We start from the raw sequence: 26,394 nt of genomic DNA, 5'->3' as shown, positions 1-26,394 counted from the left end.
CATGTATCAGATGTAGAAACAAACAATTAGAAATGCTTCTTGGTAAAGGCACTTACTGTTTTTACATACTTGTAAGTTTAGTTCTGTTGCATCGAGGAGTTTATCTCCCAGATCATATTTTCATAGAACAGCCCAAATTGGCAGCATTAATAAAAGAGGAAAAAGAGTTTCTCCGTTAAGGTATGAAAATACCAACAACTAATGCAAACTTTAAAACAGGATTTGGTCCTCTCAAAACAGGCAACAGCGTTCAGGCGATAGTGATTTCTTTTCTTAGACGCTAACAAAATGGCATATCCCCAAAAAACAAAAATGGTATATCCCCAAAAAACAAAGTCTTCCCGTTTCAGCCTATGGATATGTCTGCGTTGTGCAGCACACCTACTAATTATCCCCAACAAAAAATACAGCTTCGTAAGACTAACTGTGCTCCACTTTGGCCGGGAAGGAAGAGAACCTCCAAACAGCTTTCTGCTTGCACGGACCAGCAAGCCTGCAATTGTGTGTCTCTGTATCTGGATGGCTGTCCGTAGTAACCTTTCTTGGAGTGTTCTGAGAGCTGCCGGCGGTACTCTTCCTCCTCCTCTCCATCACTGCCACAGCTGCCACGATCCTCCAGGTAAGGTCTGGTAGGAGGTTTCTGGGGTTCTGGAGGGCAGCAGGGGGAAAGAAAGATAACGTTTACTTCCGTTCTGAGAACCTGAAAATAATAATACCTCATTGACCTCATGGTCACTCACAGCACAGAGACCCACATAGAGCCAGTGAAGCCGCTTCTAGCCCGTTTTACCACTATCAGCATTTGTATGGCCGCGGTAGGACTATCAAGAGAGCGGCATCTTATTTCCAGCAAGCTGGAGCTTCGTGTTCAGATTTGCTCCACTCATCACGCCCGGAAGAATGCCAAGTTTTAAAGTATTAACTACTCTGCACCTCACCCCACATGACCAAGAGCTTGGCTGCTCTTCACGCCCCGAGCACAGAGGTTTCCACGCTACTGCTGGTACCGCAACTGAGCGCCGTCTTCCTCAAACTGTTCTGCACCATCCATTTCTGCACCATTCTCTGTATGCCTGCTTCCTTTCCTTGCATCTCTGGCCTGCTGTCTCAAGGCCTGAGATGTGATATTTCTTAAACTCATGGCCTTCATTCAAGGCTCTTATGATGGCTCCCATCTCTAAAAAAAGCACGCGTTTCCTTTTTATACACTTTGGTGCTGCCCATTTAATGTGACACCAAGCAGACATACGTCATTGCAGTCTGCCAAAGGCGTCTCACCGGTGTCAAAACCTGCGATTTTTGCAGCCCCACGCCGTACACAAATGAGGTGTCACCCTCTTTCCATGCTGCCACCGTGCCCCTTCCCAGGGCAGCCATTACCATTCCTCTAAAGCGCTAACAGCACTGGTTGCTGGAAGCAGTGGGGGATTCAAAACCAGAAAAAGCGCCCCTGCGGATCTTGCTCTGAAACGCACGGCCCCGTGCGGCCGCCCTGAAGCAAGGAATAGCCTCAGCAGGCGAGGGCGCTCCCCGTTATCCAGGAGCTCTCTCTCGGGCGCCATTAGCTCTCCTCGCGGCAGCGGCACTGAGGCGCTGGAGCGGGGCCAGGAGCAGCCGCCTCGCACCTTGCCGTTACGAAGACGGGCCCTGCTGGGCCGGGAGGGGAACGTCAGCCGTCAGCCTGTTCTATGCTGCCGCAGCGCCCCTTGCAGGGCAGCCCTTACCATTCCTCCCAAAAGGTCGCCGCGCTGATTTCCCTCAGGAGGCAAATACTCTGCAGATGTGGTTAAGAAAGACTGAGAGTAAGACCCTGAAGCTATCCTAACATTCCTGTGCACGGGCCATCTCCTACTCCGACTATAAAGCATGAAGGCTTTTTGCTCCCGCTGCCTCTCCCTGTCTGACAGCGAGCTTGGAAGGACAGGCAGTCTGATCTCGGTGGCTTTCAGGGGACAGCGAATAGTGGTAACAGTGACTCCCTCCTCATCACTCTCCTCTCCATGTCTCTTACTTTTCTCGGTTGCCTTTCTCGGTGGGGGTGCTTTTGAGGAGGGCCCCTCGCCTGGATCTTCCTCTGCTTCTTCTGCTTCTTCTTCTTTCCGTTCCACACGTGAGGTGAGGACACCCGTTTCCATTTCTGGCCTTCCATACGGAAACGGACATTGATACCGGTGCCTCCTGCAATTGGTCAAGATTGACTTGGAGGTTTCCCCTTTGTAGTCCTGAAACTCTCTCTCTCCACAATAGGATTATATAGAGCTCGGTAAGCAGAAGCCAAGCCCCAAATAAGCCATTCCTTCTCAGATCTGCGCCATCCCTTACCCAAATGCTCGCGTAGTTCCTCAGAGTCCCACAGGTGTTCAGGAGGAAAATCCCATGACGCCGGGGGTCCCCACACTTTTAATCTCTTTCCTAGACTTCTCCATATTCCCTGCCACTCCACGTTCTCTGGCTGTGGGAAAAGCTTCCTCCACGTAATGTAAAATAGTACTGCAGAGAATATGTTCAGGGAGTCTGATAGCACAGTACCTAAGCTGGCAACCCAAACACACATAATGAACTGAGAAAGCACCTGGAAAAAACAGTCCAAACATCGTATTGTCTGTTAAGTTAGCTGGGATGTATAGGAACCAGGCAGGTATCTCCATCACTGCCCTTAATTGGCTATAGGTATATGCAGCTCTGACACTGAACATGCGGAACTTAAGAAGGAAGCAATATGTTCCAAGGAACACCATGGTCTCCTCAGTCCTCTATACAATGCTCTTAAGATGAAGGAGAGATCTGTAGCTGCCCGCATTCTCCACCAATAATTGTCACGGAGTTATCCCTAGATCTGAGTGTGTGACGGGGGGCACAGGTCCGGGAAAAAGAAAAGGAGAGACAAAGGAACAAAGAAGAAAAAGAAAGGGGTACCATCAGTTTGGCGTGCAATCTGGCCGGCCACAGCACACTTTGTGTTTTCCCATGACACTGCCACATCAGCCTGACTTTTTTTCCTGTTAACACAGAAAACTCACGTCTCTGTGCTGTGAAGCAAGATGCCCAGGGAGATTTTAAGTGTCTTAATTTTGTCTGCTGAATAGACCGTTGACTCTCAGAATCGTAGAATCATAGAATCCTTAGAGCTGGAAGGGACCTCTAGAGGCCATTCAGTCCCACTCCCCTTCAGTGAACAGGGACGTGCAGAGCTACATCACGTTGCCCGGAGTTTGATGCAGCCCCTCTTTGATAGTCTGCAGGGATGGAGCATCAACCACATCTCTAGGCAAGCTGTTCCAGTGCCCTCACTGTAAAAGACTTTTTCCGTATATCCAACCTATATCTGCCCTCTTCAAGCTCAAAACCATTTCCCCTTGTTCTGGCTCCACAGACCCTGCTAAAGAGTTTGTCCCCTTCTCTCCTGTCGCTCCCCTTGAGATACTGAAAGGCCGCTGTCAGGTCACCTCACAGCCTTCTCTTCTGCGGGCTGGACAGCCCCAGTTCTCTCAGACTGTCCTCGTAGGAGAGATGTCCCCTCCACTGGCTCATTTCTGTGGCCCTCCTCTGGACGCGCTCCATCAGGTCCACGTTTCTCCTGCACTGACTACCACACGTCTGAACGCAGTACTCCAGGTGAGGCCTCACCAGCACACGGTAGAGGGGCAGTTTCATAGAATCACAGAATCACAGAATGGCCTGGATTGAAAAGGACCACGGTGATCATCTTGTTTCAACTCCCTGCTATATGCAGGGTCGCCAGCCAGTAGTACAGGCTGCCCAGCCTGGCCTTGAATACCTCCAGGGATGGGGCATCCACAACCTCCTTGGGCAACCCGTTCCAGTGTGTCACCACCCTCTGTGTGAAGAACTGCCTCCTACTAGACCTCCCTGTCTCACTTTAAAACCGCTCCCCCTTGTGTGGCACTTCTCAGCCTCGTAAACAGCCGTTCCCCCTCCCGTTCATATGCCCCCTTCAAGTACTGGAAGGCCACAATGAAGTCTCCCTGGAGCCTTCTCTTTTCCAAGCCACTGAAGCCCAGTTCCCTCAACTTTTGCTCGTAGGAGAGATGCTCCAGCCCTCCGATCATCTTAGCGGCCCACCCATAGGACGCCCTCAGCTGTCACCATGAGGGCTGTGGGTAGAAGAGCCACTGGGCTCAGAAACACTCGGGAGAAGAGTCTCAGCTGAAAGCCCCCCTGAGACCACCAAACCAACCCCCACAGCGATGCTGCTGTTGCCAAGTCCATATCCCGTGGGAACATGACAAGGAAGCTGGCATGCTGCCCATAACCTTTCCATGCTGCCCGTTACCCTTTCCGTGCTGGGGCCGTTCCCTTGGAGGCTTCCCAAGACTTCTTTTCTGGCCGAGGCCTCCACGCAGGTCAATCCTGCTGGCCAAACTCCCGTGGCTGAGGGAGGGAAGATTTAGGTTGGATGTCAGGGGGAAGTTCTTTACTACGAGAGTAATGAGGTGCTGGAACAGGCTGCCCAGAGAGGTTGTGGATGCCCCATCCCTGGAGGTGTTCAAGGGCAGATTGGATGGCGCCCTGGGCAGCCAGGTCTAGTATGAAACGGAGAGGTTGTCTGGCCTTGCATGTGGCAGGGGGGTTGGAGATTCGTGATCCTTGAGGCCCCTTCCAATCCTGGCTGTTCTGTGATTCATTTTCCTCTCTGGAGCTCCCTGAGTGGCAGAAGTGGGAGAGGAATACCCTCCCACCTACGGGAGGTTCCCATGGGATTTGGAGTCAGCAACAGCAGCAGCACCATGGGGGCTGGTTTTGGGGACGCACCACCTGAGCCGCATTCTCAGCCACGGTGGGTTTCTAAGCCCCGTGCCTGTTGCAGCACCCGCCAGCCTTCACAGATGTCCCTCACATCCCTCCAGACAACACAGGGCCAGGGCACCATCATCTCCTTTTCCTTGGTTCACTCGCATCAGAGTGAGGAATGTCCAGTTTCTGCTGGACAAGTAGAAATGGGCTGCTCAGAGAAAGCCTGTGAAAGAACACCAGGGCAAACACACGTCGCTGAGATGGAATAATTTGGTGTTTTATTTTTTAAAGAAGCTGTTTTCTAGAATGTCTCCGGATGTCTTTAGTCGATGTCATTTTAGTCCTGCACTCTTGCCATGAACCTGCACCCGATAAATGCACGTGTGTCCTGCATTTCCCCAGTTGTTGAGTACAACGAGCTTTATATGCCAAAAGCCTCTGGGGGTCCCGGTCTGCAAAACAAAGAAGACAGGAGACTTCACTCCTGGCCTGGAAGCAACCGCAGCTGCCTCCGTGCATTTCCTTGTGAGCATGGCTGACGAGGAGGCTTTTCTCTGCTTCCCTTCTCCTGAGCAGCCCCACTAAGGCCCCCTGTGCCCCAGCAGAGCCAACGTCTGGCCTGTGGGAGCAGGATGAGCAGCGGTGGAGGCCTGATGCCATGTGGTCCCCGAGGACGTGGGGCCTAGCAGACGTAGAGCTGCCAGGCGCCTCTGTCCAGCTCACGCTTGCTTCTTCCCCTTTCACTCTTCCCTTCACTGTGGACTCTGTGTGGGCGGTATGGCTGGGGAGCACACCTGCACGTGGGCTGTCTAGGAGTGCCAGCGCAGACAGCAGCTCCGGCCAGCCACTGGGAACAGGGCGTGCACGTGGCACTGTCTCCTGGCTCTCACCATCTGACACCTGCATTTTAGGGCATTTCCCAGCACGTGCAAGGCTCTGCCAAAACAGGTGGGCACCGCGGGGGAACCCTGTGCTCCTGCACAGCGCTTGGCCCAACACGGTGCTCTCCCTGCTTCAATTCAGCTACCCTGCCATGTCATGTGCTCTTGGCCCTCTGAACCTCAGCACGTTTCTTCTAGCCGGCGCTGGACCCCTGCCTTGGCAGGGACTGCCCACACTTCCTCCTGCCACTGACCTGCTGCCAAAGTGTTCTGGAATGGTCTCCTGCCTGCACGCAATGACTGTACCTGCAGTTCAAAAGTCTGGGACAGCTCTTCCCGGAGATCGTAGGTGAATTTCCCAAGCAAACCTTTGTTCTCTCCTTTCTCATCCAGTCCCTACGAGATAAAGCACGGGGTCAACACGCGTGTCACACCTGGGCCGCCGGAGCTTCAGCAGCTCCTGCAGCTCTGCTGCAGGATGTGCTGGCGCTGAGTCTCTCCTTGAGCACTGCTCAAAGGACATACTGGTCCTCTTCTCCGTATGCCCCCTAGCAGAAGCCCTTCCCTACAGCTACGTCCCAGCCCCATGTACCAACAGACACTCACAAAGACGGCGAAATCACGGGGAGCGCTGCTGATGTGCCACAAGGTTGTGTCCACTGTGTGCTGCACAGTGACTGCAGTCGGCTGGACTTCTGTGGGCAAGTTGAAGACCATCTGGCTCTGAGATGTTTTCACAGGCCAGCAGTATCCCGGGGAAGCGTCCAGCTGAAAGCAGAGAGCAGGGAGTCATGAGGCCCATGCTGCTGCCCGTGCAGCCCAGACCACAGGCAGCACTGAGTATGCGAGCTGCTTTGGTGCTGCGGACAACAGGTAGGGAAGCAGACAGGCATGGGAAAGAAAACTCTCCAAGTTCCCATGGAGAGGAAAATATCCGTTATGAAACGTGGGATACCCCACACCGGAGTCAGGGCTGTGAAGAAAGCTCCTGTTTTGCCCAGCAGCTGACAAAGGCAAACAGGGTGGCCGAGGAGAAGATTCCTCACGCAGCCCCGACCACGGATAGTGGGATGCAGGATGTAGCAGCACAGCTCAGCCCAGGTCAGCCTGCCTTCAGAGGAATACCACTGGTTTCTGGTAAGCCAAGCCCCGAGGGAGACCTCAGGAGCCAGGCACCTGAGGAGCACCATGGGCTTGAGCAGTACTGCAGAGGGGCCTGAAGGGAGAGTCCCGGGGGCTTCCCCCAGCTGGACAGGGGGGAACAAAAGCAGCACTGAGGATCTCTGCTACCATACCTGCTCAAAGGTTTCCAGCATGTTTGGAGCGCACAGGAACCAAGCCACCCTGCAGTACCATGCAGACCTGGATGATCTCTGCAGGTCTATGGACACCCCTGAATTGAGAAGAGAGCAGATGATTGCCACGGGCCCAGTCTCCCAGCACCTAGTCGGCTCAGGCTATTTCTAAGACTGCCTGCTGACAGCATCCCTCTCTCAGGGCCACAGAGATGAGGTCTGCGGACAGTGGAAGGCAGCAAGGCCCTGCGCGAAGGACAGCAGGCTCAAGTCAAGGCCGCGCTGCGTGGGGAGAGCTAAGGACAACCTGGACCTGTTTCGGTCCCTGAGAAATCTCAGCAAAGCGCAGTAACTCCTGTCAGGGGCGTGCCAGGGGCACCACTGCAGGGAGCGAGGGCTTGAGGGGGCTGAGCCGCTGAGCCAAGGGAGCCGCGGTGCCACAGTGATTTGGGCCAGGTGATTTAGTCTCATCCAGCTCTTCCTCAGAGAGACGAGGCCGCAGCACAGTCTCCTTTTGGCAGCGCTGAGCATAAGCCCAGCGTAAGAAGATGTGCCTGTCTGGGTCCATACCTGCACTTTTCAGAGCCCGGTCAGACTTTGTGAAGCAGTTTTCCCGAGGCCTCACAGGCACTGCCTCTTTCAAGAGCTGGACTTCCTGGGGAAGACAGAAAGCAGTACAGGAGATGAGCATGTCAGCGGGCTGCTACGTTGGACCACGGCCTACAGTTGGACACCGTTCCGTGTCAGAGCCAAAGAACTTTCTCAGGAAGCGTCGGAAAGCAAAACACAGGCCTCGTCTGCAGAGGCCCTCCGACTCTTTTCATCAGGAAGAGTTAAGGGCTGGACAGGAGTTGTTGTGTCCCCCGCCACAGTATGGGCCTGGGCACCAGTTGTCCGCCTCCACTCTCTCCAGATGAGCTGTGGCAGGGTGGGATACGTCCGGAAGGGCCCCCAGGTGTCTCCACTCTCTGGGAAGACACTCTCTGGGCTGCCAGAGCTCCTGGATGACCAGGACAACAATGCAGGCAGCTTTCCAGCAGCAGGAGGTGGCACGTTAAACGTGACCAGGAGAAAGCCTGTGCAGAAGGGGAGCTCAACCAGCAATGGCTGGCGTGAGATGAGTGGCGGGGGTCAGCACGCAAATCCCACAGGCAGCCCTACAGAAATGCCCTGCCCAAGGCTCTGCTCATCCTAGCCTCTTCCCTAAAGCGCAGGATCACCTTCATCACAGTGCCACGCTGTTCCGCCAGGTAAGACAACCCCTTCCTCTGGTCTTCAGTCCCCTGGGTTTGCTCAGTCACCGAGTTCCTGCAAACGCACACAAGGCAGATGTTGTCAGAGAGCTGCCCAGCCCCTGAAGTGCACTCAGAGCCCACAGATGAGCAGACACACAGACACTCCATTGTGCTTCCTTTTCTTTCCAAGCTTAGGAGTGCTTCCCACCACCTGCTTTAGTGTTTAGTAAAAGGCAGAGAGGGAAAGGCACAAGCCCTGGGGATTGTGCAAGGCAGCGCAAATGGCAAGAGCTCGTCTGCCACTATCCCACCAAGAGAGCAGCAGGTCAGATGGGGGCCCTTACCCTGAGTTCATCAAGCGTGGAGCAGTCTGCAGCGACGGCATCTGAAAGGGAAAGGCCATTTCCATTGGAGCACCAGTCACTGCTGGCAACAGCAGGACGCGTGCATTTGCCCAACCACCACGGTGTCCTCTGTGGGAATTCCCTGTCCCTCAGCAATCATCACTGACCTGCAAGAAATCCTTTGTCCACGGTACTCTTGCCAGCAAGATTCCACAGTAGGCACCAGCTGTCATTTGCAGCACAGACAGAAAGTTATTTCACTATGGTTTCTAAGGATTGCCACAGTCCCACTGTCTCCCCCCCAAACCAAGGTGCAAGATTTTCCCTGAGGAAGTGGGGGACTGACCGGGGCAGAGAGCACGTGGCTGCAAGAAAGGACCCTCTTCTCCAACCCTGACTATAAAGCACAAAGGCTTTGGGCTCCCACTGCCTCTCCCTGCCTGACGGCGAGCCTGGAAGGACAGGCAGCCTCCCTTCATAGCCTTGGCTGGGCAGAGCACCACTCTTAAGCTGGCTGACTGGTACGGGGGACGAAGGCTACGGGGCTGTGGGAGCTCCGGCACAACAGAGTCCAAAGGGAAAGCTGTGAAATGGCCCTGCACTGGCTCTCGAGCCAGGTGGGATCTGAGTGTGAACAGCGTCTCCGGAGCTCCCCGAGCGGCAGAAGTGAGAGGTGCGAAGGGCCCCGCGGGTGCTTCAGCGCCTGCCCACACGCTGGAGATCCCACCTAGCGTTTGTACTGCTGGCAGCAGGCAAATACTCACTGAGAGCAGACAGAAAGACCAGGAAAAGCAGCACGCAGAGCCCAGAGTTCTTTTTGGTCATCTCTTCCCTGAAAAAGAAGGAGTCGCGGTGTTGGCAGCGCTCAGGGTTTGGGGCAGACCCCTTCTCAGGGCTACCTCCTCTTACAAGCTGCGAAGCAGCAAGGCGGGGAGTCCGCTGCTGGCAAAGAACAGCCAACAGAGCAGCCCCCAGAAGGAGCAGGGCTTCCCTCAGCTACCTTCAGCACCACAGGCAAAACATGCCAAACATGCTGGTTCCAAGAGCACCTTCAGGAAGGGCACTGAAGTAACCCAGGGAAGAAAGCAGACCCAGCAAGAGAAAGCGGTGGCTCATGGGATCTCCCTGCTGTGGGCTTGACTTCTCTTTTGCTGAGGAGTCAAATCTCCTTCTACTGGAGATGAAGAAACACCCCCCGCTTTGAGGTGTCCTCCACAGGCCGGCTGCAGCCGTCTACTCCTGGCCTCCTTTAACTCCTGCTGCCTCGCACCCCCACATCCCAGCCAGAGGCTCGGATGAGACGTTTTGAGCTGTGTCAGGTGTGTAACTGGGGCTTTGCTCCCATCCCTCCTGAGCCGCTGCCATAGCTCCAGAAGCACGGAGCTGCTGCTGGCGGGAGCCAAGTTCTTTCTCCCGGTGGGTAGCAGCACCGCCAGCCTGGCCTGCCCACCCCGACCCACGGAAACCCCCAATACCACATTGCGCAGGTGCTGTACTCACATAGTGGAGATGCTTGTGCCAAGGAGTCTCTTGAGGAAGACCACGGTCTCAGAGTTTCTCAGATAATTTCTGATGTTTGACCCTGGCAAAGAAAGGGGAGAAAGAAAAGCTCGAGCACGTCCTCAAGGCGTACCAGACAGGACCGTGTCAGACCCTCTAAGAAGGGCTGGGAGCCGGTCCGGATCGCAGCAGAGGCAGGGGCAGGGGCACGGCTGCGGTTGCGTCCTGGACAAGGGGCAGCTGGGTGCATCCTGCGAGCGGGACACCGAGGGCTGGCAAGGATCACCTAGCAGGCACACCGTGGCGGCATGTTCAGGGATGGAGGTCAGCCTTCGGCTTGCTGCCCCAGCTCCTGTTGTACTGGGGTGCCCCTTGCTGGCCAAAACGTCCCCCAGAAACCTGGCGGAGCAAAGCAGCCCCCGACTTACCCACATTGTATGCAGCACTGCTTCTGCAGCTGGCTGGCCCAGCCTGGGTCACCGGAGAGGGGCTGCAGCTGTGGAGGAAAACGAAAAGCCCTGCTGTGCACCGTCTCCACGCCACGGGAGCCGTGGCCAGCGGGACTGACCAGCTTGGAGGCCCCGGCCAGAAGAGACACCTACCTGTTTTCTGGGAGCCGGCTGCTCTCCGTTTCTGCCCCTCTCAGGTTCCTGTCAGCTCTTCTCACCCTCACCCTTTCAGGGGGCATCTGTGTCCCTCTTGATCTCTGGGGAGACTTTCTCCTCCTCATGCTGTGGAGGAATCAAGCCTTCCCCTTCTCAGTGTCCCCTTCAGCAGCAGGAAAGTCTGCGCAGAGGAAGGCCACTGAGCAACAAGTCCAAAAACGATCCGCAGGAGAAGCGCGCCTGCCCCGAGCACACAGCCACCAGGACACCACCGCGAGCTCCTTCCACACGCGTTGGCAGCCACGGCCAACAGTGCCAGGTGGCGGCTCAGCGGGGCAGACTGTGGCACCCAGTCCTGACGTCACAAAGGCCTGGGCCTGCACAGCGTCAGCGCATGCCTCTGACCTCACAATCGGGGCTAGGGGCCAGCAGGGCTGGGAGGTGGGAGACCCCGCCGGTTTCATGGTACGTCCGCCCTTGACAGCCCTGGGGCCCAGCTAATTGTAGCCCAAAGTTCGTGAGCCATTTCGCTATCATCAGATATCTCCATGGTGTGCTGCCGTGGGTTATACCTGCGTTGCAGAAAGGGATCGGCTTGGATCCTGTATGTGGGGAGAACAGCACCACGGTACTTCGATGAGTTACCGCAGAAACCCTTTTTTGCTTTTATTAATTAAATCTCGGCCTGACTTTGAATTCCCGAGTGTTCCAGTCGTATATTGTGAGAAATTTGAGTAACATTGTGAGATGCACTGGTACAAACCAGTTCTGTAGTTTGAATGCCAGGCAGAGGGGAAGGCTAACTATGAGAGGTTGTGCCAGCATGCCGTAGCAGGTAAAAACTAAAGAAGAAGAGGAGGAGAACGCAGAGGGGCTAACCAAGCAGTAAACAGGGACGGGACATCGGCTGAGGGAATGAGGAGCCTCGCTCAGGCTGTGTGGCTGGAAGTCCTCGGCCAGTGAGGGAATGGAGAAAATATGCACTGGGAAGTAGTAAATAGAAACTGTTGTGTCACTCTGGTCTGGCGCACCCTTGTCAAGTTTGCCCGCTTCTGCCAAAGCGTGAAAGGAATTAGGATTCCTAGCAAATTTCACCTAAGCCCCAACTACGGAATACGAGCATTTCTCACAAGGTGAATGCGTGTGCCACACCTCACCCAGCAATCCTTGGCAAGAGATGAGTGGCGGGGGTCAGCAGGGAAGTCCCGTAGGCAGCCCACACAGGAACTGAATCTCTTGGGCTTGTTCACTCACCAGAGAGGGCAAGTTTCTGCAGACCCACAAGTCAGAGAGCTGCCCAGCCCCTGACTCAGCACTCAGAGCTCACAGATGAGCAGACACACAGGAACAGGCACTCCTCTGGGTCTCCCTTTCTTTGCAAGCTTAGGGGGGCCTCCCATCACCTCCACATTTAGCAAACGGCAGAGAGGGAAAGGTACGAGGCCTGGGGACTGTGCAAAGCAGCGCAAATGGCAAGAGCTCATCTGCCACTATCCCACCAAGAGAGCGACAGGTCAGATGGGGGGCTCTTCCCATAAGCTCCTCCGGGATGGAGCAGTCTGTGACGACAGTGCCTGTAAGGGAAAGACTTCCCATTGGAGCACCAGTCACTGCTGGGAGCGGGAAGATGGGTGCATGTGCCCTACAGATATCCTCTGTGGGAATTTCTTGTCTTTCAGCAATCGTCACGGAGCTTGGCAGTGACAGATGACTGCCATAGTCCCAGTGTCTCCTCCCAAACGAGGGTGAAAGACCTGGGGGACTGGGTCAGAGAGCACATGGCTGCAAGCAGGGTCCCCTTTCATTTGCTTGGGAGCTTGTCACAGCCCTGGTCTCCAGGTGCATTCAGCACCCAGCAGCTACCCCAGCCTTCCCTTCTCTCACTAACGGTTACTATCATCCCCAGGCTCCTCTAGCTGGGAGAGAGACCTTCCCATCCCTCTCTTTCCAAATAGCCATTCTGTCATAGAATCTATTATTCTGTTCTATCGATCTGTTCTATTCTATTCTATGGCTTTATCTATGAATATTCTATTCCATTCTTTTCTATCTATGAGTCCACGATTCTATCACTATCACACCGCGTAAAAGGTTGGTCTCCCTCCTGCACAGATGCTCCCCTGAGGTCTCCCCACGGCCACTCCTTCTGCAGGCTGAACAAGCCCTGCTCCCTCAGCCTCTCTTCATACGACAGGTGCTCCCACCCTCCAGTCACCTTCCCAGCCTCCCTGCCCACTCCAGCAGCTCTGCATCTTCATGATTCACCAAGTCAGAACCACGCATGAACAGAACGAGGCGAGGGTCATACATGGAGCAAAAACCACTCTGACGAGCTGATGGCCATCACTCTTGCTTCAGCTCCCTTATACACAACCCACCTATAAGCTAAAATCTAATGTATGCAGTATGTGACTACTGCAGAGACAGAGTTATGGCACAGAAGTTTGGATGAACCCACTCCTGAACGCATACAGCTGGCACCAAAAATGTTTTGATGAAGCAAATTCCCTCTAGCTGAGTAAAGGTAAATTCTTGCCATGAATCTGATAAAAAAGCTAGGCAAAAGAGACCATCTCCCTGCTAGCGTGCCATGGCTTTACACATGTATCAGATGTAGAAACAAACAATTAGAAATGCTTCTTGGTAAAGGCACTTACTGTTTTTACATACTTGTAAGTTTAGTTCTGTTGCATCGAGGAGTTTATCTCCCAGATCATATTTTCATAGAACAGCCCAAATTGGCAGCATTAATAAAAGAGGAAAAAGAGTTTCTCCGTTAAGGTATGAAAATACCAACAACTAATGCAAACTTTAAAACAGGATTTGGTCCTCTCAAAACAGGCAACAGCGTTCAGGCGATAGTGATTTCTTTTCTTAGACGCTAACAAAATGGCATATCCCCAAAAAACAAAAATGGTATATCCCCAAAAAACAAAGTCTTCCCGTTTCAGCCTATGGATATGTCTGCGTTGTGCAGCACACCTACTAATTATCCCCAACAAAAAATACAGCTTCGTAAGACTAACTGTGCTCCACTTTGGCCGGGAAGGAAGAGAACCTCCAAACAGCTTTCTGCTTGCACGGACCAGCAAGCCTGCAATTGTGTGTCTCTGTATCTGGATGGCTGTCCGTAGTAACCTTTCTTGGAGTGTTCTGAGAGCTGCCGGCGGTACTCTTCCTCCTCCTCTCCATCACTGCCACAGCTGCCACGATCCTCCAGGTAAGGTCTGGTAGGAGGTTTCTGGGGTTCTGGAGGGCAGCAGGGGGAAAGAAAGATAACGTTTACTTCCGTTCTGAGAACCTGAAAATAATAATACCTCATTGACCTCATGGTCACTCACAGCACAGAGACCCACATAGAGCCAGTGAAGCCGCTTCTAGCCCGTTTTACCACTATCAGCATTTGTATGGCCGCGGTAGGACTATCAAGAGAGCGGCATCTTATTTCCAGCAAGCTGGAGCTTCGTGTTCAGATTTGCTCCACTCATCACGCCCGGAAGAATGCCAAGTTTTAAAGTATTAACTACTCTGCACCTCACCCCACATGACCAAGAGCTTGGCTGCTCTTCACGCCCCGAGCACAGAGGTTTCCACGCTACTGCTGGTACCGCAACTGAGCGCCGTCTTCCTCAAACTGTTCTGCACCATCCATTTCTGCACCATTCTCTGTATGCCTGCTTCCTTTCCTTGCATCTCTGGCCTGCTGTCTCAAGGCCTGAGATGTGATATTTCTTAAACTCATGGCCTTCATTCAAGGCTCTTATGATGGCGCCCATCTCTAAAAAAAGCACGCGTTTCCTTTTTATACACTTTGGTGCTGCCCATTTAATGTGACACCAAGCAGACATACGTCATTGCAGTCTGCCAAAGGCGTCTCACCGGTGTCAAAACCTGCGATTTTTGCAGCCCCACGCCGTACACAAATGAGGTGTCACCCTCTTTCCATGCTGCCACCGTGCCCCTTCCCAGGGCAGCCATTACCATTCCTCTAAAGCGCTAACAGCACTGGTTGCTGGAAGCAGTGGGGGATTCAAAACCAGAAAAAGCGCCCCTGCGGATCTTGCTCTGAAACGCACGGCCCCGTGCGGCCGCCCTGAAGCAAGGAATAGCCTCAGCAGGCGAGGGCGCTCCCCGTTATCCAGGAGCTCTCTCTCGGGCGCCATTAGCTCTCCTCGCGGCAGCGGCACTGAGGCGCTGGAGCGGGGCCAGGAGCAGCCGCCTCGCACCTTGCCGTTACGAAGACGGGCCCTGCTGGGCCGGGAGGGGAACGTCAGCCGTCAGCCTGTTCTATGCTGCCGCAGCGCCCCTTGCAGGGCAGCCCTTACCATTCCTCCCAAAAGGTCGCCGCGCTGATTTCCCTCAGGAGGCAAATACTCTGCAGATGTGGTTAAGAAAGACTGAGAATAAGACCCTGAAGCTATCCTAACATTCCTGTGCACGGGCCATCTCCTACTCCGACTATAAAGCATGAAGGCTTTTTGCTCCCGCTGCCTCTCCCTGTCTGACAGCGAGCTTGGAAGGACAGGCAGTCTGATCTCGGTGGCTTTCAGGGGACAGCGAATAGTGGTAACAGTGACTCCCTCCTCATCACTCTCCTCTCCATGTCTCTTACTTTTCTCGGTTGCCTTTCTCGGTGGGGGTGCTTTTGAGGAGGGCCCCTCGCCTGGATCTTCCTCTGCTTCTTCTGCTTCTTCTTCTTTCCGTTCCACACGTGAGGTGAGGACACCCGTTTCCATTTCTGGCCTTCCATACGGAAACGGACATTGATACCGGTGCCTCCTGCAATTGGTCAAGATTGACTTGGAGGTTTCCCCTTTGTAGTCCTGAAACTCTCTCTCTCCACAATAGGATTATATAGAGCTCGGTAAGCAGAAGCCAAGCCCCAAATAAGCCATTCCTTCTCAGATCTGCGCCATCCCTTACCCAAATGCTCGCGTAGTTCCTCAGAGTCCCACAGGTGTTCAGGAGGAAAATCCCATGACGCCGGGGGTCCCCACACTTTTAATCTCTTTCCTAGACTTCTCCATATTCCCTGCCACTCCACGTTCTCTGGCTGCGGGAAAAGCTTCCTCCACGTAATGTAAAATAGTACTGCAGAGAATATGTTCAGGGAGTCTGATAGCACAGTACCTAAGCTGGCAACCCAAACACACATAATGAACTGAGAAAGCACCTGGAAAAAACAGTCCAAACATCGTATTGTCTGTTAAGTTAGCTGGGATGTATAGGAACCAGGCAGGTATCTCCATCACTGCCCTTAATTGGCTATAGGTATATGCAGCTCTGACACTGAACATGCGGAACTTAAGAAGGAAGCAATATGTTCCAAGGAACACCATGGTCTCCTCAGTCCTCTATACAATGCTCTTAAGATGAAGGAGAGATCTGTAGCTGCCCGCATTCTCCACCAATAATTGTCACGGAGTTATCCCTAGATCTGAGTGTGTGACGGGGGGCACAGGTCCGGGAAAAAGAAAAGGAGAGACAAAGGAACAAAGAAGAAAAAGAAAGGGGTACCATCAGTTTGGCGTGCAATCTGGCCGGCCACAGCACACTTTGTGTTTTCCCATGACACTGCCACATCAGCCTGACTTTTTTTCCTGTTAACACAGAAAACTCACGTCTCTGTGCTGTGAAGCAAGATGCCCAGGGAGATTTTAAGTGTCTTAATTTTGTCTGCTGAATAGACCGTTGACTCTCAGAATCGTAGAATCATAGAATCCTTAGAGCTGGAAGGGACCTCTAGAGGCCATTCAGTCCCACTCCCCTTCAGTGAACAGGGACGTGCAGAGCTACATCACGTTGCCCGGAGTTTGATGCAGCCCCTCTTTGATAGTCTGCAGGGATGGAGCATCAACCACATCTCTAGGCAAGCTGTTCCAGTGCCCTCACTGTAAAAGACTTTTTCCGTATATCCAACCTATATCTGCCCTCTTCAAGCTCAAAACCATTTCCCCTTGTTCTGGCTCCACAGACCCTGCTAAAGAGTTTGTCCCCTTCTCTCCTGTCGCTCCCCTTGAGATACTGAAAGGCCGCTGTCAGGTCACCTCACAGCCTTCTCTTCTGCGGGCTGGACAGCCCCAGTTCTCTCAGACTGTCCTCGTAGGAGAGATGTCCCCTCCACTGGCTCATTTCTGTGGCCCTCCTCTGGACGCGCTCCATCAGGTCCACGTTTCTCCTGCACTGACTACCACACGTCTGAACGCAGTACTCCAGGTGAGGCCTCACCAGCACACGGTAGAGGGGCAGTTTCATAGAATCACAGAATCACAGAATGGCCTGGATTGAAAAGGACCACGGTGATCATCTTGTTTCAACTCCCTGCTATATGCAGGGTCGCCAGCCAGTAGTACAGGCTGCCCAGCCTGGCCTTGAATACCTCCAGGGATGGGGCATCCACAACCTCCTTGGGCAACCCGTTCCAGTGTGTCACCACCCTCTGTGTGAAGAACTGCCTCCTACTAGACCTCCCTGTCTCACTTTAAAACCGCTCCCCCTTGTGTGGCACTTCTCAGCCTCGTAAACAGCCGTTCCCCCTCCCGTTCATATGCCCCCTTCAAGTACTGGAAGGCCACAATGAAGTCTCCCTGGAGCCTTCTCTTTTCCAAGCCACTGAAGCCCAGTTCCCTCAACTTTTGCTCGTAGGAGAGATGCTCCAGCCCTCCGATCATCTTAGCGGCCCACCCATAGGACGCCCTCAGCTGTCACCATGAGGGCTGTGGGTAGAAGAGCCACTGGGCTCAGAAACACTCGGGAGAAGAGTCTCAGCTGAAAGCCCCCCTGAGACCACCAAACCAACCCCCACAGCGATGCTGCTGTTGCCAAGTCCATATCCCGTGGGAACATGACAAGGAAGCTGGCATGCTGCCCATAACCTTTCCATGCTGCCCGTTACCCTTTCCGTGCTGGGGCCGTTCCCTTGGAGGCTTCCCAAGACTTCTTTTCTGGCCGAGGCCTCCACGCAGGTCAATCCTGCTGGCCAAACTCCCGTGGCTGAGGGAGGGAAGATTTAGGTTGGATGTCAGGGGGAAGTTCTTTACTACGAGAGTAATGAGGTGCTGGAACAGGCTGCCCAGAGAGGTTGTGGATGCCCCATCCCTGGAGGTGTTCAAGGGCAGATTGGATGGCGCCCTGGGCAGCCAGGTCTAGTATGAAACGGAGAGGTTGTCTGGCCTTGCATGTGGCAGGGGGGTTGGAGATTCGTGATCCTTGAGGCCCCTTCCAATCCTGGCTGTTCTGTGATTCATTTTCCTCTCTGGAGCTCCCTGAGTGGCAGAAGTGGGAGAGGAATACCCTCCCACCTACGGGAGGTTCCCATGGGATTTGGAGTCAGCAACAGCAGCAGCACCATGGGGGCTGGTTTTGGGGACGCACCACCTGAGCCGCATTCTCAGCCACGGTGGGTTTCTAAGCCCCGTGCCTGTTGCAGCACCCGCCAGCCTTCACAGATGTCCCTCACATCCCTCCAGACAACACAGGGCCAGGGCACCATCATCTCCTTTTCCTTGGTTCACTCGCATCAGAGTGAGGAATGTCCAGTTTCTGCTGGACAAGTAGAAATGGGCTGCTCAGAGAAAGCCTGTGAAAGAACACCAGGGCAAACACACGTCGCTGAGATGGAATAATTTGGTGTTTTATTTTTTAAAGAAGCTGTTTTCTAGAATGTCTCCGGATGTCTTTAGTCGATGTCATTTTAGTCCTGCACTCTTGCCATGAACCTGCACCCGATAAATGCACGTGTGTCCTGCATTTCCCCAGTTGTTGAGTACAACGAGCTTTATATGCCAAAAGCCTCTGGGGGTCCCGGTCTGCAAAACAAAGAAGACAGGAGACTTCACTCCTGGCCTGGAAGCAACCGCAGCTGCCTCCGTGCATTTCCTTGTGAGCATGGCTGACGAGGAGGCTTTTCTCTGCTTCCCTTCTCCTGAGCAGCCCCACTAAGGCCCCCTGTGCCCCAGCAGAGCCAACGTCTGGCCTGTGGGAGCAGGATGAGCAGCGGTGGAGGCCTGATGCCATGTGGTCCCCGAGGACGTGGGGCCTAGCAGACGTAGAGCTGCCAGGCGCCTCTGTCCAGCTCACGCTTGCTTCTTCCCCTTTCACTCTTCCCTTCACTGTGGACTCTGTGTGGGCGGTATGGCTGGGGAGCACACCTGCACGTGGGCTGTCTAGGAGTGCCAGCGCAGACAGCAGCTCCGGCCAGCCACTGGGAACAGGGCATGCACGTGGCACTGTCTCCTGGCTCTCACCATCTGACACCTGCATTTTAGGGCATTTCCCAGCACGTGCAAGGCTCTGCCAAAACAGGTGGGCACCACGGGGGAACCCTGTGCTCCTGCACAGCGCTTGGCCCAACACGGTGCTCTCCCTGCTTCAATTCAGCTACCCTGCCATGTCATGTGCTCTTGGCCCTCTGAACCTCAGCACGTTTCTTCTAGCCGGCGCTGGACCCCTGCCTTGGCAGGGACTGCCCACACTTCCTCCTGCCACTGACCTGCTGCCAAAGTGTTCTGGAATGGTCTCCTGCCCGCACGCAATGACTGTACCTGCAGTTCAAAAGTCTGGGACAGCTCTTCCCGGAGATCGTAGGTGAATTTCCCAAGCAAACCTTTGTTCTCTCCTTTCTCATCCAGTCCCTACGAGATAAAGCACGGGGTCAACACGCGTGTCACACCTGGGCCGCCGGAGCTTCAGCAGCTCCTGCAGCTCTGCTGCAGGATGTGCTGGCGCTGAGTCTCTCCTTGAGCACTGCTCAAAGGACATACTGGTCCTCTTCTCCGTATGCCCCCTAGCAGAAGCCCTTCCCTACAGCTACGTCCCAGCCCCATGTACCAACAGACACTCACAAAGACGGCGAAATCACGGGGAGCGCTGCTGATGTGCCACAAGGTTGTGTCCACTGTGTGCTGCACAGTGACTGCAGTCGGCTGGACTTCTGTGGGCAAGTTGAAGACCATCTGGCTCTGAGATGTTTTCACAGGCCAGCAGTATCCCGGGGAAGCGTCCAGCTGAAAGCAGAGAGCAGGGAGTCATGAGGCCCATGCTGCTGCCCGTGCAGCCCAGACCACAGGCAGCACTGAGTATGCGAGCTGCTTTGGTGCTGCGGACAACAGGTAGGGAAGCAGACAGGCATGGGAAAGAAAACTCTCCAAGTTCCCATGGAGAGGAAAATATCCGTTATGAAACGTGGGATACCCCACACCGGAGTCAGGGCTGTGAAGAAAGCTCCTGTTTTGCCCAGCAGCTGACAAAGGCAAACAGGGTGGCCGAGGAGAAGATTCCTCACGCAGCCCCGACCACGGATAGTGGGATGCAGGATGTAGCAGCACAGCTCAGCCCAGGTCAGCCTGCCTTCAGAGGAATACCACTGGTTTCTGGTAAGCCAAGCCCCGAGGGAGACCTCAGGAGCCAGGCACCTGAGGAGCACCATGGGCTTGAGCAGTACTGCAGAGGGGCCTGAAGGGAGAGTCCCGGGGGCTTCCCCCAGCTGGACAGGGGGGAACAAAAGCAGCACTGAGGATCTCTGCTACCATACCTGCTCAAAGGTTTCCAGCATGTTTGGAGCGCACAGGAACCAAGCCACCCTGCAGTACCATGCAGACCTGGATGATCTCTGCAGGTCTATGGACACCCCTGAATTGAGAAGAGAGCAGATGATTGCCACGGGCCCAGTCTCCCAGCACCTAGTCGGCTCAGGCTATTTCTAAGACTGCCTGCTGACAGCATCCCTCTCTCAGGGCCACAGAGATGAGGTCTGCGGACAGTGGAAGGCAGCAAGGCCCTGCGCGAAGGACAGCAGGCTCAAGTCAAGGCCGCGCTGCGTGGGGAGAGCTAAGGACAACCTGGACCTGTTTCGGTCCCTGAGAAATCTCAGCAAAGCGCAGTAACTCCTGTCAGGGGCGTGCCAGGGGCACCACTGCAGGGAGCGAGGGCTTGAGGGCGCTGAGCCGCTGAGCCAAGGGAGCCGCGGTGCCACAGTGATTTGGGCCAGGTGATTTAGTCTCATCCAGCTCTTCCTCAGAGAGACGAGGCCGCAGCACAGTCTCCTTTTGGCAGCGCTGAGCATAAGCCCAGCGTAAGAAGACGTGCCTGTCTGGGTCCATACCTGCACTTTTCAGAGCCCGGTCAGACTTTGTGAAGCAGTTTTCCCGAGGCCTCACAGGCACTGCCTCTTTCAAGAGCTGGACTTCCTGGGGAAGACAGAAAGCAGTACAGGAGATGAGCATGTCAGCGGGCTGCTACGTTGGACCACGGCCTACAGTTGGACACCGTTCCGTGTCAGAGCCAAAGAACTTTCTCAGGAAGCGTCGGAAAGCAAAACACAGGCCTCGTCTGCAGAGGCCCTCCGACTCTTTTCATCAGGAAGAGTTAAGGGCTGGACAGGAGTTGTTGTGTCCCCCGCCACAGTATGGGCCTGGGCACCAGTTGTCCGCCTCCACTCTCTCCAGATGAGCTGTGGCAGGGTGGGATACGTCCGGAAGGGCCCCCAGGTGTCTCCACTCTCTGGGAAGACACTCTCTGGGCTGCCAGAGCTCCTGGATGACCAGGACAACAATGCAGGCAGCTTTCCAGCAGCAGGAGGTGGCACGTTAAACGTGACCAGGAGAAAGCCTGTGCAGAAGGGGAGCTCAACCAGCAATGGCTGGCGTGAGATGAGTGGCGGGGGTCAGCACGCAAATCCCACAGGCAGCCCTACAGAAATGCCCTGCCCAAGGCTCTGCTCATCCTAGCCTCTTCCCTAAAGCGCAGGATCACCTTCATCACAGTGCCACGCTGTTCCGCCAGGTAAGACAACCCCTTCCTCTGGTCTTCAGTCCCCTGGGTTTGCTCAGTCACCGAGTTCCTGCAAACGCACACAAGGCAGATGTTGTCAGAGAGCTGCCCAGCCCCTGAAGTGCACTCAGAGCCCACAGATGAGCAGACACACAGACACTCCTTTGTGCTTCCTTTTCTTTCCAAGCTTAGGAGTGCTTCCCACCACCTGCTTTAGTGTTTAGTAAAAGGCAGAGAGGGAAAGGCACAAGCCCTGGGGATTGTGCAAGGCAGCGCAAATGGCAAGAGCTCGTCTGCCACTATCCCACCAAGAGAGCAGCAGGTCAGATGGGGGCCCTTACCCTGAGTTCATCAAGCGTGGAGCAGTCTGCAGCGACGGCATCTGAAAGGGAAAGGCCATTTCCATTGGAGCACCAGTCACTGCTGGCAACAGCAGGACGCGTGCATTTGCCCAACCACCACGGTGTCCTCTGTGGGAATTCCCTGTCCCTCAGCAATCGTCACTGACCTGCAAGAAATCCTTTGTCCACGGTACTCTTGCCAGCAAGATTCCACAGTAGGCACCAGCTGTCATTTGCAGCACAGACAGAAAGTTATTTCACTATGGTTTCTAAGGATTGCCACAGTCCCACTGTCTCCCCCCCAAACCAAGGTGCAAGATTTTCCCTGAGGAAGTGGGGGACTGACCGGGGCAGAGAGCACGTGGCTGCAAGAAAGGACCCTCTTCTCCAACCCTGACTATAAAGCACAAAGGCTTTGGGCTCCCACTGCCTCTCCCTGCCTGACGGCGAGCCTGGAAGGACAGGCAGCCTCCCTTCATAGCCTTGGCTGGGCAGAGCACCACTCTTAAGCTGGCTGACTGGTACGGGGGACGAAGGCTACGGGGCTGTGGGAGCTCCGGCACAACAGAGTCCGAAGGGAAAGCTGTGAAATGGCCCTGCACTGGCTCTCGAGCCAGGTGGGATCTGAGTGTGAACAGCGTCTCCGGAGCTCCCCGAGCGGCAGAAGTGAGAGGTGCGAAGGGCCCCGCGGGTGCTTCAGCGCCTGCCCACACGCTGGAGATCCCACCTAGCGTTTGTACTGCTGGCAGCAGGCAAATACTCACTGAGAGCAGACAGAAAGACCAGGAAAAGCAGCACGCAGAGCCCAGAGTTCTTTTTGGTCATCTCTTCCCTGAAAAAGAAGGAGTCGCGGTGTTGGCAGCGCTCAGGGTTTGGGGCAGACCCCTTCTCAGGGCTACCTCCTCTTACAAGCTGCGAAGCAGCAAGGCGGGGAGTCCGCTGCTGGCAAAGAACAGCCAACAGAGCAGCCCCCAGAAGGAGCGGGGCTTCCCTCAGCTACCTTCAGCACCACAGGCAAAACATGCCAAACATGCTGGTTCCAAGAGCACCTTCAGGAAGGGCACTGAAGTAACCCAGGGAAGAAAGCAGACCCAGCAAGAGAAAGCGGTGGCTCATGGGATCTCCCTGCTGTGGGCTTGACTTCTCTTTTGCTGAGGAGTCAAATCTCCTTCTACTGGAGATGAAGAAACACCCCCTGCTTTGAGGTGTCCTCCACAGGCCGGCTGCAGCCGTCTACTCCTGGCCTCCTTTAACTCCTGCTGCCTCGCACCCCCACATCCCAGCCAGAGGCTCGGATGAGACGTTTTGAGCTGTGTCAGGTGTGTAACTGGGGCTTTGCTCCCATCCCTCCTGAGCCGCTGCCATAGCTCCAGAAGCACGGAGCTGCTGCTGGCGGGAGCCAAGTTCTTTCTCCCGGTGGGTAGCAGCACCGCCAGCCTGGCCTGCCCACCCCGACCCACGGAAACCCCCAATACCACATTGCGCAGGTGCTGTACTCACATAGTGGAGATGCTTGTGCCAAGGAGTCTCTTGAGGAAGACCACGGTCTGAGAGTTTCTCAGATAATTTCTGATGTTTGACCCTGGCAAAGAAAGGGGAGAAAGAAAAGCTCGAGCACGTCCTCAAGGCGTACCAGACAGGACCGTGTCAGACCCTCTAAGAAGGGCTGGGAGCCGGTCCGGATCGCAGCAGAGGCAGGGGCAGGGGCACGGCTGCGGTTGCGTCCTGGACAAGGGGCAGCTGGGTGCATCCTGCGAGCGGGACACCGAGGGCTGGCAAGGATCACCTAGCAGGCACACCGTGGCGGCATGTTCAGGGATGGAGGTCAGCCTTCGGCTTGCTGCCCCAGCTCCTGTTGTACTGGGGTGCCCCTTGCTGGCCAAAACGTCCCCCAGAAACCTGGCGGAGCAAAGCAGCCCCCGACTTACCCACATTGTATGCAGCACTGCTTCTGCAGCTGGCTGGCCCAGCCTGGGTCACCGGAGAGGGGCTGCAGCTGTGGAGGAAAACGAAAAGCCCTGCTGTGCACCGTCTCCACGCCACGGGAGCCGTGGCCAGCGGGACTGACCAGCTTGGAGGCCCCGGCCAGAAGAGACACCTACCTGTTTTCTGGGAGCCGGCTGCTCTCCGTTTCTGCCCCTCTCAGGTTCCTGTCAGCTCTTCTCACCCTCACCCTTTCAGGGGGCATCTGTGTCCCTCTTGATCTCTGGGGAGACTTTCTCCTCCTCATGCTGTGGAGGAATCAAGCCTTCCCCTTCTCAGTGTCCCCTTCAGCAGCAGGAAAGTCTGCGCAGAGGAAGGCCACTGAGCAACAAGTCCAAAAACGATCCGCAGGAGAAGCGCGCCTGCCCCGAGCACACAGCCACCAGGACACCACCGCGAGCTCCTTCCACACGCGTTGGCAGCCACGGCCAACAGTGCCAGGTGGCGGCTCAGCGGGGCAGACTGTGGCACCCAGTCCTGACGTCACAAAGGCCTGGGCCTGCACAGCGTCAGCGCATGCCTCTGACCTCACAATCGGGGCTAGGGGCCAGCAGGGCTGGGAGGTGGGAGACCCCGCCGGTTTCATGGTACGTCCGCCCTTGACAGCCCTGGGGCCCAGCTAATTGTAGCCCAAAGTTCGTGAGCCATTTCGCTATCATCAGATATCTCCATGGTGTGCTGCCGTGGGTTATACCTGCGTTGCAGAAAGGGATCGGCTTGGATCCTGTATGTGGGGAGAACAGCACCACGGTACTTCGATGAGTTACCGCAGAAACCCTTTTTTGCTTTTATTAATTAAATCTCGGCCTGACTTTGAATTCCCGAGTGTTCCAGTCGTATATTGTGAGAAATTTGAGTAACATTGTGAGATGCACTGGTACAAACCAGTTCTGTAGTTTGAATGCCAGGCAGAGGGGAAGGCTAACTATGAGAGGTTGTGCCAGCATGCCGTAGCAGGTAAAAACTAAAGAAGAAGAGGAGGAGAACGCAGAGGGGCTAACCAAGCAGTAAACAGGGACGGGACATCGGCTGAGGGAATGAGGAGCCTCGCTCAGGCTGTGTGGCTGGAAGTCCTCGGCCAGTGAGGGAATGGAGAAAATATGCACTGGGAAGTAGTAAATAGAAACTGTTGTGTCACTCTGGTCTGGCGCACCCTTGTCAAGTTTGCCCGCTTCTGCCAAAGCGTGAAAGGAATTAGGATTCCTAGCAAATTTCACCTAAGCCCCAACTACGGAATACGAGCATTTCTCACAAGGTGAATGCGTGTGCCACACCTCACCCAGCAATCCTTGGCAAGAGATGAGTGGCGGGGGTCAGCAGGGAAGTCCCGTAGGCAGCCCACACAGGAACTGAATCTCTTGGGCTTGTTCACTCACCAGAGAGGGCAAGTTTCTGCAGACCCACAAGTCAGAGAGCTGCCCAGCCCCTGACTCAGCACTCAGAGCTCACAGATGAGCAGACACACAGGAACAGGCACTCCTCTGGGTCTCCCTTTCTTTGCAAGCTTAGGGGGGCCTCCCATCACCTCCACATTTAGCAAACGGCAGAGAGGGAAAGGTACGAGGCCTGGGGACTGTGCAAAGCAGCGCAAATGGCAAGAGCTCATCTGCCACTATCCCACCAAGAGAGCGACAGGTCAGATGGGGGGCTCTTCCCATAAGCTCCTCCGGGATGGAGCAGTCTGTGACGACAGTGCCTGTAAGGGAAAGACTTCCCATTGGAGCACCAGTCACTGCTGGGAGCGGGAAGATGGGTGCATGTGCCCTACAGATATCCTCTGTGGGAATTTCTTGTCTTTCAGCAATCGTCACGGAGCTTGGCAGTGACAGATGACTGCCATAGTCCCAGTGTCTCCTCCCAAACGAGGGTGAAAGACCTGGGGGACTGGGTCAGAGAGCACATGGCTGCAAGCAGGGTCCCCTTTCATTTGCTTGGGAGCTTGTCACAGCCCTGGTCTCCAGGTGCATTCAGCACCCAGCAGCTACCCCAGCCTTCCCTTCTCTCACTAACGGTTACTATCATCCCCAGGCTCCTCTAGCTGGGAGAGAGACCTTCCCATCCCTCTCTTTCCAAATAGCCATTCTGTCATAGAATCTATTATTCTGTTCTATCGATCTGTTCTATTCTATTCTATGGCTTTATCTATGAATATTCTATTCCATTCTTTTCTATCTATGAGTCCACGATTCTATCACTATCACACCGCGTAAAAGGTTGGTCTCCCTCCTGCACAGATGCTCCCCTGAGGTCTCCCCACGGCCACTCCTTCTGCAGGCTGAACAAGCCCTGCTCCCTCAGCCTCTCTTCATACGACAGGTGCTCCCACCCTCCAGTCACCTTCCCAGCCTCCCTGCCCACTCCAGCAGCTCTGCATCTTCATGATTCACCAAGTCAGAACCACGCATGAACAGAACGAGGCGAGGGTCATACATGGAGCAAAAACCACTCTGACGAGCTGATGGCCATCACTCTTGCTTCAGCTCCCTTATACACAACCCACCTATAAGCTAAAATCTAATGTATGCAGTATGTGACTACTGCAGAGACAGAGTTATGGCACAGAAGTTTGGATGAACCCACTCCTGAACGCATACAGCTGGCACCAAAAATGTTTTGATGAAGCAAATTCCCTCTAGCTGAGTAAAGGTAAATTCTTGCCATGAATCTGATAAAAAAGCTAGGCAA

General features: G+C 54.8%; 2 protein-coding genes across 5 annotated transcripts; both read right to left on the bottom strand.

Moving 5' to 3' along the window:
* Positions 1-13: 13 nt before the first annotated feature.
* LOC149913007 (sperm-associated antigen 4 protein-like) lies at positions 14-13,135 on the bottom strand. Of its 3 annotated transcripts, XR_016462235.1 has the most exons (13): positions 10,613-13,135; positions 10,439-10,506; positions 10,011-10,092; positions 9,275-9,342; positions 8,678-8,736; positions 8,511-8,551; positions 8,152-8,239; positions 7,502-7,586; positions 6,932-7,029; positions 6,243-6,404; positions 5,943-6,032; positions 2,012-5,207; positions 564-648 (listed from the first exon to the last, which is right to left on the bottom strand). XR_016462235.1 is itself a non-coding variant. In XM_090132353.1 (12 exons), exons 1-12 carry the CDS (start codon positions 10,738-10,740, stop codon positions 5,088-5,090), a joined length of 1,089 nt encoding a protein of 362 aa, XP_089988479.1. In that variant the 5' UTR covers positions 10,741-13,135; the 3' UTR covers positions 1,818-5,087. The 3 variants fall into 3 exon arrangements, 2 of the variants coding, with proteins under 2 accessions (XP_089988480.1, XP_089988479.1); XM_090132353.1 differs by lacking the exon at positions 564-648 and having other exon boundaries at positions 1,818-5,207; XM_090132354.1 differs by lacking the exons at positions 2,012-5,207; positions 10,439-10,506; positions 10,613-13,135 and having other exon boundaries at positions 14-648; positions 9,275-10,018.
* Positions 13,136-13,229: 94 nt separating this feature from the next.
* LOC149913006 (sperm-associated antigen 4 protein-like) lies at positions 13,230-26,351 on the bottom strand. 2 transcript variants are annotated; one of them, XM_090132348.1, is made up of 12 exons: positions 23,829-26,351; positions 23,655-23,722; positions 23,227-23,308; positions 22,491-22,558; positions 21,894-21,952; positions 21,727-21,767; positions 21,368-21,455; positions 20,718-20,802; positions 20,148-20,245; positions 19,459-19,620; positions 19,159-19,248; positions 13,230-13,864 (listed from the first exon to the last, which is right to left on the bottom strand). In XM_090132348.1, exons 1-12 carry the CDS (start codon positions 23,954-23,956, stop codon positions 13,637-13,639), a joined length of 1,197 nt encoding a protein of 398 aa, XP_089988474.1. In that variant the 5' UTR covers positions 23,957-26,351; the 3' UTR covers positions 13,230-13,636. The 2 variants fall into 2 exon arrangements, with proteins under 2 accessions (XP_089988474.1, XP_089988475.1); XM_090132349.1 differs by lacking the exon at positions 13,230-13,864 and adding an exon at positions 15,692-18,423.
* Positions 26,352-26,394: the final 43 nt, after the last annotated feature.

This window comes from Phasianus colchicus, chromosome Z, assembly GCF_987193195.1.
Source record: "Phasianus colchicus chromosome Z, bPhaCol1.hap1.1, whole genome shotgun sequence".
NCBI lineage: Eukaryota > Metazoa > Chordata > Aves > Galliformes > Phasianidae > Phasianus > Phasianus colchicus.
The sequence above is the reverse complement of the archived record's forward strand: the minus strand, read 5'-3'. Positions and strand labels throughout refer to the sequence as shown.

Bases quoted from the DNA above. Each gene is read 5' to 3' on its own strand.
- LOC149913007 (XM_090132353.1), bottom strand. From the start codon at position 10,740: ATGAGGAGGAGAAAGTCTCCCCAGAGATCAAGAGGGACACAGATGCCC. The intron at 7,030-7,501 runs GTATGGACCCAG...TTCTCAATTCAG, and splicing joins CCGGGCTCTGAAAAGTGCAG to GGGTGTCCATAGACCTGCAG. The intron at 6,033-6,242 runs GTGAGTGTCTGT...TTTATCTCGTAG, and splicing joins CCCGTGATTTCGCCGTCTTT to GGACTGGATGAGAAAGGAGA.
- LOC149913006 (XM_090132348.1), bottom strand. From the start codon at position 23,956: ATGAGGAGGAGAAAGTCTCCCCAGAGATCAAGAGGGACACAGATGCCC. The intron at 20,803-21,367 runs GTGATCCTGCGC...TGTCTTCCCCAG, and splicing joins AGCGTGGCACTGTGATGAAG to GAAGTCCAGCTCTTGAAAGA. The intron at 19,621-20,147 runs GTATGGTAGCAG...CTCTGCTTTCAG, and splicing joins TGCTGGAAACCTTTGAGCAG to CTGGACGCTTCCCCGGGATA.